The sequence below is a fragment of the Pygoscelis adeliae genome, unplaced genomic scaffold (genome assembly GCF_000699105.1).
Source record: "Pygoscelis adeliae isolate BGI_AS28 unplaced genomic scaffold, ASM69910v1 Scaffold156, whole genome shotgun sequence".
In the NCBI taxonomy this organism is placed as follows: Eukaryota; Metazoa; Chordata; class Aves; order Sphenisciformes; family Spheniscidae; genus Pygoscelis; species Pygoscelis adeliae.
In genome coordinates this window covers 7851-18754 of record NW_008825016.1, presented here as the reverse complement: position 1 = coordinate 18754, position 10904 = coordinate 7851, and the positions used below count along the sequence as shown (strand labels likewise).

The following is a 10904-nucleotide window of genomic DNA, read 5'->3' as shown; positions in this document are numbered from 1 at the left end:
AGTCCTGACAGACAGCAGGGAGCAGGCCAGAAGAAGAGGCAATCTCCCCCTCCCCGACCATCTCCTGGGCAGGCCTGGTTCACTCCTTGTAGAAGACAGATGTAACTACTACCCAGGGGTGCCATAAGTGTGTCGCAAAATGAGTTATTTAGATTGCTTAAAGAATCACCGTCAAAGGTATTAGCAAAAGTGGTTTTAATATGATGTTGTAAAAGTGCGACTTAAGAGTTCAATGGCAAGGTTCGCTCTATTAATTACTGCATGGAAGAAACATACGAAGGAAAATTGAGTTACACTCGAGTTAGAATGATTCACACAGAGACTGGAGACACAAAGGGTAAGGAAGACCCTCCCGTTGAGTCACACGGTTCAGAGCAGACCCCCTTGCTTTCTAAACCCCTTCTGAGAGAGGAGTCTAGGTGCAGCTAGGTCCAAACCTAGTCTCAGACTTGGTCAATGGTTTATGTCTAAGGGATTTTATATGCAATGTTCCATTAGCAACAATTCAGCATGCAATCAAAGTTACCATACTACAAGGTTATGGGTGGTATCGGTCACTTATCAAAGATCTGTCGTTAGTAAAAGGTCTCTCTGCCTCAAGGAGCAACCTTGAGAGATGTCCCAGCTCAATGGGAGATCACCACCATTTAGCCACACTGCCTAGCAGGGAGAGCTCAAAGAAGGCTCACCTAGGCTGTCATATTTATGGGTTAAAGTGGTTGGCTCATAGTCAAGTTACATGTGATGGAAAAGGTATGCATGAGTCTTCTTGTACCCACAACATTCTTCGTTCCTTGATAAATGAGTCTTGGAAAAGCTATCTGCTATTCATGCGTTAATTGCGTGATCGGTGTTCCAAGCTCATATGCATCTAAGCTCACTGTGTTGCTCTGCTCCTTTGTGGGTTTTCAGAGAACAGATTGTAACTAGAGGAGTTCTTGGCCTGGCTACGGATCAGACCTTTACCTCCTTTGGAGCCTGTACCAAACTACCGTTAGTTTGGTTAAGGGGTCAAGTGCATCCATCAAAGGGTCATTCACAGCCACGAAGTATCTGGCTCACTACAGCTGAGCAGCCTGGGGCAACCAGATGCCCGTACACAGCCCTGGTCCTCTTCAGGAGCTCAGTCCTCTTGGTGGTCCCAGAGCTCACAAAACCCATTAGACTCTGTACAAAAGGGGAAGGCAGCTGTGGTTTTCTTTTAAGACCCTGCTGGAAGAGAAGACTCTGAAGGAAACAGCCCAAAGTCCCACCTCCCCTTTTTATTTATCCAAGGGTTTATCACACCGCATGCCAAGGGCATCAGCAATTCAGTTCAATTCTCACTTCTGCCTGAGGGGCTCAAACCTGCACCAAGGCAGTACCTCATTCACCAGGCATGAACCCCTCTTGTAAGGGGACACCATCCCATCTAAAATGGCTTACTTTGCAGATTAGGGAACAAGAATCACTGTGCCAGTGTGACCAGGAGCAAGCAGGAAGCTTTTGAGGAAGACTTGCAGAGTTTCTGGAGCAGAAGGCTTGAGCATCCCCCTTCCAGAAGGGGGTTCAAGCCACATACTCTAAGCTGTGAGCCACTGGCTAAGGTCCTTGCAAGCTGGTATGGTCTGGTCACACGATGCGGTCTGTCCTTCAGCTTTCTCTGTTGATTAGCTCTAGCAAGTCTATGGTTAGTATCCTAGGGATGCCTGTCTGCCTTTGAAACACCAGTTCTCCTGACTGAACAAGCTTTGGATCAAGCTCTGGACAACAGACTCCTCTGTCTGTAGTTATTCTGGCTCAAGGTCTTGCTGCCTGTGCTGTCCTGTGCAGGATGCAAGGAACAGAGGGCTGTGCTGGAGCCAGTCAAGCACTGGGACAATTTGAGGAGTCTTCATCCCTAGATGTTTCCAAGATCCCACAGGGCTGAGCCCTCAGCAACCCCATCCGAATGCAGTGGTCATCCTGCTTTGAGCTCCTCTCCTGCTGTGGTCCATGAATCATCAATGGTCTAGAAGACAGTGAAAGGGCAGCTGCAATGTTATTGCTGCTCTGCCTTCACAGAGGCGCTGAAGTGGGAGACAATAAAAGAGGGAATAATAGAAGTAAAAAAGTTGCCTACTTTTTAAATTAAATTTCAAATTGAAGTTGTCACAGCAGTGATACAAGATGGGTTGCAGATTCCACCTCCCCTTCCTGGAAGATTTGATAAACTTTAAACTAAAAACAAGTTGAGAAGAGTATGGCAGCTGTGTCTACATCAGCAATCCAGACAGCTCAACAGCAGCAGATCTAGAGGGAGAGGCTCAGGATGCGACATCCACTCTACACACATTTCAGAGGGCCTTATTTCAGGTTAGCTTTAGCCTAGCTCTTTGGACTGACTTTCCCTTTGGGGGCTGTTCCTCTAGACAGCTTCCTCCAAAAGGAACCCAGTCCATGTGCTCAGAGATCACTCCAAAGCACAGTTAAATGAGGACAAGCAGAAGATAAGCAAAATATGCAGTGCAGGCTTCTATGGGGAGAAAGAGTTGTCTTCCTAGGTTGTAAGGAGTTGTAGGGAAGTAGAGAAAAGCATCAGGTCTGATAGCATTTTGGATAGTCCAGTGTCAAGCCAAGTGTGGTGCTATGTACAATAATAATATTCAGTATTTATCACCTTGTATTCTGCTGCATTTGGCTCACTTGCACAATGTTAATGTTTTAGCTATTTTGCCAAAAAACACAAAAGAGAAAAGAAAGGAGACTTAAGTGACACTCAAATCACCATTCAGATCTCAAAGAGGAAGCTCTCCATCAGGATCTTACAACTTCACCTGAAGTTTAAGGAACAGTTATTTGTTGTTTGAACTACACACAGATTTGACTGGGGAGATAGAGCGCAGGAAACATGTTTAAAAGTCGCTATGAACTAATACAAAACTAAAAAAAAAAAAATTGCTGCTTATTGAGTGTTGCATTCTGTACCATCCACCCACGGAATCCGTCAGCAATATAACAAAATGTCCTTGGGACAGCCTTGTTAGCAAAAGCTCTTGGAGCTTGTTAGCCCAAGTATACACAAATTGGAAGTGTAGGTGGACACTAAATCCAACCCAAAATAAGCAAGAACCTCTAAGTGTCAGCAGATCTATAATTAAGGTGGTATTTCAGTTCATTCTCTTCTAAGGCCTCACTTATTATTACTGTACCTAGAAGATGGAAGGCTTTAATACAGAAAGACGTCAAGTCTTCAAACATCATTTTCCTTCCCATTTGGCAATGGCAGTACTGTAGTAACATATCAGACTTCTGATTTTGTGGAAGAAGTCAACAGTTCAACACTCGAGCACCACCATCTTGAATTTTCTTTCCCAATTAGCAGATAAGATAGTGCAGGAAGCTCAACCCCTGTGAAAGGCAAAATATTGCTGCTAATGAAAGGGGGTTCTGGACTCAGCAGGTCCCAGGAGATGCTCGCCATCACCAAGGTATTTCAAGATGTCTGAGGTCCCAGCTCACAGCCTCATGCTGGCCCCTCTGCCAGCACACCTCTGCAAAGGACCACGAGCCACCTTCAGCAGCGCCCACACCACGGGTCACCTCCCCTAGCTCTCCACGCAGTCCAGGCTGTTGAGTATCTACACATAGTTGGGCCTTCTCTTAGCCCATCAAGTGCTATAACCAATTGTTTAAGACCAACTATTCAGATTAGATTTACACAAGTTAAGCTTGTCAAAACCAATGCACTTAAGGCCACTTCATATTTCAGATTATTTTTTTTAAAGTCAGCAATTTACTAGGAAAATAATAACAAGAGACCTCTGTTTCTACCAATGTCTGTATTTTAAAACTTTGAGTAAGATTTACTGAGGCTTCATAATATAAAACATCTTTCAGGATCTTAAGTGAAGCCGCAAGTAAGGTTTTTTTAAAAAAAAAAAAACTTTTTTAGTTTCTAGAAGTTTCTGATAAATGACTGTCTTGAAATACTACCCTTCTGGGGCTCAGCAAGATCTTGATGAGCATCTCCAGTGCTCTAGGTGGGAACGCTGGCTGCAAGTGTACTGTATCAATCATGATGCCGATGCAGCAGTTAGTCATCCTCTGAGTCACTCTCCCCACTGGCTGGGACACACGCCCTGATTGAGGACATGAGCTGATCCTGGATCTGCTTCCTGGGGTTCTCCTCGAGGTCTGTCTTGATGGCGCCCGACTCAGAAATCTTCCACTCCAATTCTGTGCAGAGGAAAATGAGAGTCATGAACGTGGGGGAACAAACTGGGCTTTCTCCAGCTCCAACTCCTTCTGACATATGCTACTTTATTTATTTCAGTACACAACATCTTGCACTTCCTCGTTTACCTTCAGAGGTAAAAAAGGACCTCAGACCACCACAATTCCCCACTGCCCTTCCCACCCTTGCTTCCCCAGCTGACTTCTCTTATGACCACCACCAAAACCAGGGCCCTGCTCTATTCGCCCCCCTCTCCTCTTCCACCCCCCTCTCCTCTTCCACCCCCAGGTCCCAGCCCCTGCTCTGTCTCCTCCTCCCGCTCCAGCCAAGCCCTCTCTTCACAGTCACTAGCGCTGGCACAGGTTTCAGCCCAGGGCGCAGAGGTCAGGGTACTGCTCCACAGCCCACCAGCGGCATCCCCAATGCCTCCCTGCTCCCTTCACAACCAGGGGTGCAAAAGAGGTGATTGATACAGAGCAGCACCTTTAGAGGCAACTCTCCCAGTGAAAGTGAATCCCACCTCCTTCTAACCACCTAAGGGCAGAAGACAGGTTTGCACGTCTATCGCCAGTGAAGGAATACTGCTCATATTACAGCTGCTTCCATCATATACCAAGTTCATAACAATAAGAAGAGGCAGGGAATAGATTTGCTGAGGGGCAAAAAAATTGTAGCAATTCCATTTACACATCCAAATTATAGGTATTCTTCAGGGATGTATTCTGTAAATGCAATTCACCCCTTTCCCACTGTGCCATGCACTGATTATTAGTGCCTTAGCAAGACAGTAAGAGACTCCACTATCAGTAGTAGGCCTATTACTATATAGACCCAAATTGGATTGCTTCCCAGAAGTGGTAGAAAGTCAGTACAACACATTCAGTTAGAATCTTAGAATTGTTTAAGTTGGAAAAGACCTTTAAGATCATCAAGTCCAACCGTTAACCTAGCACTGCCAAGTCCACCACTAAACCATGTCCCTAAGCACCACATCTACACGTCCTTTAAATACCTCCAGGGATGGGGACTCAACCACTTCCCTGGGCAGCCTGTTCCAATGCCTGACAACCCTTTCAGTGAAGAAATCTTTCCTAATATCCAATCTAAACTTCCCCTGGCACAACTTGAGGCCGTTTCCTCTTGTCCTATCACTTGTTACTTGGGAGAAGAGACCAACACCCACCCCGCTACAACCTCCTTTCAGAGAGAGCAATAAGGTCTCCCCTCAGTGTCCTTTTCTCCAGGCTAAACAACCCCTCAGCCGCTCCTCATAAGACTTGTTCTCCAGACCCTTCACCACCTTCGTTGCCCTTCTCTGGACACGCTCCAGCACCTCAACGTCCTTCTTGTAGCAAGGGGCCCAAAACTGAACACAGTATTCGAGGTGCGGCCTCACCAGTGCCGAGTACAGGGGCACGATCACTTCCCTGCTCCTGCTGGCCACACTATTTCTGATACAGGCCAGGATGCCATTGGCCTTCTTGGCCACCTGGCCACACTGCTGGCCCACCTTTTTCCTAGTCCTGCTGGCAACCCTATCATTAAATCTAATTTCCTTCAGACATTACAGAGTAATGAATACAACCTCACACTTTCTTTAGTCTCCAGTGGAAGTCACCTGGGCTTAGGGGAGAAGGAAGGAAGAAATAAAAGAAAGTGCAGAATTTCAGTGCACAGCTTTCTGTGATGACTGAATTAAGCTGGATCAGTCAGCTTTGGACCCTCCCCCAAAATCAGTTATTTACGTGCTAAAAATGGGAGAAAGCTAACTGTAGGTTCTGCTACCACCGCTCACTTCAGTGCATAATTAGGCAACCACTACAGTTAGAGTTAGCTGTTCTCAAATCAGTGATCTCATTGGTGAGCTTTTCCCCTTCTGACAGTTCAAGGCAGGGGAGCGTTTTCTACAGCACATGCTCAAGATATCCTGTAAACTTCAGGGTTTTAGTAAAAAAAAAAACAAACCCTCTTTGCATCCAGCCCAGTATAGGCAGTGACATCATTCAGCAGGGACCTCGAAATGCTGCTTAACCATGGTTCACTTCAGATAAAGATGCCCTTAAAGTCTAACCTTGAAAAAGCTTGAAGGCATCTGGACCAATATACCTACTCAGAAAGCTGACGAGTATCCTTTTAACTGAAGTAAAATCCACTAGGTTACATCCGAGTTGCATTTGCTTTCCAAGAGCCTTTTTCACTGCTGACCTCTATCTTCAAGCACTGCTGTAGGATACCATCCCTGACCAGCCACCTCCAAACAGCAGCTTTTACTGAAGAGCCACAGTGCTCTGCGAGACCTGTATCACCGCCCTCATCTCCTGAAGCATGTCATGCTGACGAGGCTGCTGAGGTGGGCAAGGAGAAATATGTCTAGGGAAAACCATGACTTCCAGGAAAGGTAACAGCCTCTCCCCATGGAGCCCTGTGCCCCCCGAACCACTGAGGCAGGAGCTTAACGTGCTGCCATCTTTGGGAGGTGGCAAGAGGAAAAGGAAGCAGCCCAATTTCAGGCTAGCGGCCCCATTTGGACAAACAGACAGGCTGTCTTCAAAAGTTCATGAGGAACGGAGGCTGTGTGTCAGGAAGGTACAACAGACAAATGTATGTCATCGGCTTGAAAATGAAACAAGAAGCCCTACGATGCAATAGGCAAGCACCAGTTACCAAGTGCACAGATTATCAAGTAACTGGGGGCAAGGTCAGTCATTCAGGTACAAGAGCCCCAAAGAATGCGCGTGGGTACTATTTACTCTTTAATATATTCAGGAAAATTTCTTTCACCCGACACAGGGTGCGAAAACTTGTACACACATAAGATAAATACCTATATGTTGGACTGCTTTTACAAGATAGCCTTAATTGCATGTTGTTGAGCCATAAGGGTGAAAAAAACCAAACAAACCCAAAAACAAAACACCCACACACTAATAAGATTTTTAGTACCTCTCTTCTCCTCCTAAGCCTCATTTTTCTCATTCCCAGCAAAGCAGTTTTGCTGTCCCTTTGGAAGACCGGAGATGCAGACACTCACCGTCCCTTGTCAGGTTCATGCCACCGAACACCAAAGGCCCAATGAACTGAGCTTTGATGTCTCCCTCCAGGTAGACAAATATCGTAGGCAGGTTCTTATCGGGGTAGTTGGGAATGCAAGTGGTAGAGATAGCTTTGATGAATTTCACGTCTCTGAACTTTCTTGCAAGGCCGCTCATATGTTGATTTATTAAGGCACAGAGTGGAATTCTGTGAAAGAACAGCAACAGACACACATAAGGAAAAAATAAAAGACAAATCAGACAATAATCTGCTCCAGAAGAAAGGTCAGAAATATCAGCTCAATGAGTAGCATTTATGGAAAGACAGATGTACCAGAAGCAACTTCTGAATACTTTTGTTATCCAGTATTCCAGCATTCAAAGGAAATCAGCATCACTGGAGGTTTTGGTGGGTTTTCTGTTTTAAGATACTAGCAATACAACCTTCTCCTCTATCATACAGAGGAACTGGCTTATGAAGATATTTAGAAATTGCGTAAGCAAGGGCAAAATAGAGAGAAAAGCAGCTCCTGGAAGAAAGTATGCAAATGATGACAACACCTGTGAGGCAACTAGAGCCAATGAACAAAATCAAGTATTTCTAACCCTTTCCAGAAAATTCCAGCAACTTATCAGACCTTTTTGACAAGTTTTCCCATCACGCTGACAGGACTGAAAGCCTTGTTCACTCCATTTTTACGCCTCTAGAAACCAGGCCAAGAGACACACAGTGATCCTTCTAATGCACAGCCCCTCGCACTTTATCCAGAATAATTTCCAAAGCTTGAATATTTCAGTGGCAGCAGCTACCTCTATGGTAGCTGTATGGTACAAGCCACGCTGTGCTGTATAGATGTATAAAAAAAGCCACTAAAACATTGTTTTAGAACAGTCTTGAGTCAAGAGTAATGAAATTACTAATTCATCTTTTTATTTCTTAGAACTCCAGAATCAGTTCCTTAATTTCCATGATAACTATACATTTGTCTAGAGTATTTTCAGCTATTGACAGTGAAAGGTTTAAAGGTTAAAAACAAATTCTTACCCTTGTTTGTAGAGGTGCAGGACTACCCATATACCTTTTCCAGCTTTCGTAACCTCTTGAACGTAATCTTTTCCTGAAATCTCCAGAACTTCTCCAAATATATTCTTCATTTGAGCTGCTTTCATTTCCGCTAGCCTTTGCTGCCTGAACAGCAAGGAATGGGAAAGACGTCTTGAGAATAGTTGCATTTTTGACAGAACACTTAAAGGAGCTGGTTGAAACCTAGACTTCAGAGACACCTTACAAGCTTCTTCAAACCCCAGAGCAACAAAAGCAAGTTGACGTAGTCAATAGATTCCCTTATATTTGCATCACAAGTTAAAGCCACCAACGTGCAAGTACAACTATGTTTCATTAATTTTCTTTTTCCTCATTTCTGCCCTCAGCAGACATTTCTTCTGCAGATATTACACTACCAAGCTAAATGGCAAAAACCACAAGAGATGATAGAGATAAAGAGATAGTGGAAAACCAATGCTGTAATTATGTCAATCTGCAGCACCTTAATCTCATTCATGCAAAAACTGAGAAACCTTGGAGGTGATTTTCAAAGCTGTCAGAATCCCCAGCCACGCACTCAGCAGGCACACGTTATCTCTGCAAAACTAGGCTGTAGGTAAAGGACACTGAATTTAAACCCGGTTATCCTATTAAAGACACTTAGAAGCTCTACAAGAGACCAGAAACACAACCCACTTTTTCCATCATCAGACCTAACAACATCCTTCCTCTCTTCAACAATATCTAACAGCATATAAAAAGAAAAAACCTCCAGTTTTCATTAAAGCCAAATTCTGCATGCTGCTCTGACCTGTACATCTCAATAGCTTTCTCATCTTCCTCATTAAATTCATCTTCATTCTCTTCTAGCTCTTCCAGAGTCATGTCCTCGTAAGTTTTCACTAGAATGGAAGAAACATCAAATCAGCAAAAACCTCATTCCAGGATTAAAACTCATCAGCTTTTATCAGTCCAACAGAATTTATTTACTTTAAGGATGGATTAACTATGGGAAATAGGGCTTTTTTGAAGTATTATTGTTACTGGATTTTTAGAAAGTATTATGCACTTCAGACATAGAGATGGAAAGACAGTGATGTAAAGGACCCCGAGCTGAAGGCTGCCTTGACTAGCGCACGAGTACCTGCACTAGCTTTCAAGTTCGGTGGCTGCAGCAAAGATGTACCTAACACACACACAGCATGGCAGGGGTGCCTGAACAACGGAGGGAGGAAGCATGCAACAGGTAATGTCATGAGACAGTTTCACTTGCGCATTCACATGGCAGGCTCCCTTCGCACTGTCCTTATTTCAGTTTTCAAACATTTACCTCTACAAAAACACGGAGCTGACATCAAGAACAAAGCTTTCCTGTGCTGGAAGAATCCACATGTTCAGGAACATATTTGTTTGATACTGTTAACAGATGATCACCCTATACGAGAAGAAGCTTTGGTATCCCTTACAGACTTGGAAAAGGACACATTGCTTTACAGGTGTATAAATATTACTGCTGGCCATTTCTTTGTACAAGCTTCCCCCAGGAGCCATTCCAAGACTTGTCCTGCTGCCGCTGCCCGAGTTGGCTGGTCACTCACCAAGAGACTTCTGAAGGATGGCAAGCTGCTCCTCTTCCTTTGCACGCTCCTGTTCCTCCAGGTTTTCCTTTGGAGGAAGGATACCTTTCTTGCGCAGGATGTCATTCCACTCCGTGTCTTTATTTGGGTCCTAGAACAGAACACGAAACAGATGACGTGCATTCAAGGTGAACTTTACCACTTCCAGAACTTAACACAGGCAAGTTTTTCAAGAGACACAGCACATTACTAAACTAGTAACTGTCTGGACGGTGCCAAAAAGTCACAGTGTGCACCCTCCTGATGCTGAGGCTTCTTTGCAGCTACAGACCAGTACCCCGAACAGTGACTTTACTTTATTCCATCCCACTCACAGCACGTACAGGAGGTCTTGGTAGGGTACAAAAGTTTGAAGCATTGTAACCATCATTGCAGCTCTCTCAAGGTGAAAGGAAAGGGGAGGAAATCAGACGGGTGACAGGGAAGCATGCTGGCCACAGTGCTCACGTACAGAGCCTCAGCAGAACAACAGGCCACCAAATCAGTGGTCATTGCATCGGGAAGCGCTGGTGAGAGGACACACAGGCACCAGCCTTGCAGACCTAACTCTGGATATATGGGAAGTCTCCTTGGTAGATTCAAGTCAGTGTGACTTCGTGCAGTGCTTAGAGAGAAGCAAGCACAGTCTCTGCCAGACAAGCCCATCGCTAGGGAATCAGATCTAAATCTACGCCTAGACTGTTCCTGAAAGTTAAGAAGAGACTTCACTATGAAATAGTCGCAATAATCCTGCAAAACAAGGCCAATAGGCCCCCATGTATTGTTAAGAAGCTCAGTAGAAGTTTTTCCAAGTTAGATAGCACTTTTATTTTTTTAAATACATGAAAATTCAGTGATAAGCACTCACAGGCTGATTTTGGTTCCTTACTGTCTTGACCTAAGTTCACTTTGGAAACTGAATACAACACCAACACCTACTGCTTTGCTACAGCTTGTATCAATATAGCTTACACTAGATCTCTTCTATAGACCAAAATACAGTACTTCTGGACTAC

At 44.5% G+C, this 10904-nt stretch overlaps 1 protein-coding gene across 1 annotated transcript in view; it reads right to left on the bottom strand.

Moving 5' to 3' along the window:
• Positions 1 to 3784: 3784 nt before the first annotated feature.
• Positions 3785 to 10904, bottom strand: part of PDCL3 (phosducin-like 3) — an 8642-nt gene continuing 1522 nt past the window's right edge. The window contains exons 2-6 of the mRNA XM_009326281.1: positions 9871 to 10000; positions 9084 to 9174; positions 8273 to 8416; positions 7227 to 7435; positions 3785 to 4197 (exon numbers count right to left, since the gene is read on the bottom strand). Coding sequence (XP_009324556.1) covers positions 4055 to 4197; positions 7227 to 7435; positions 8273 to 8416; positions 9084 to 9174; positions 9871 to 10000 — 717 coding nt within the window. The 3' untranslated portion in view covers positions 3785 to 4054. The remainder of the gene's footprint in view (positions 4198 to 7226; positions 7436 to 8272; positions 8417 to 9083; positions 9175 to 9870; positions 10001 to 10904) is intronic.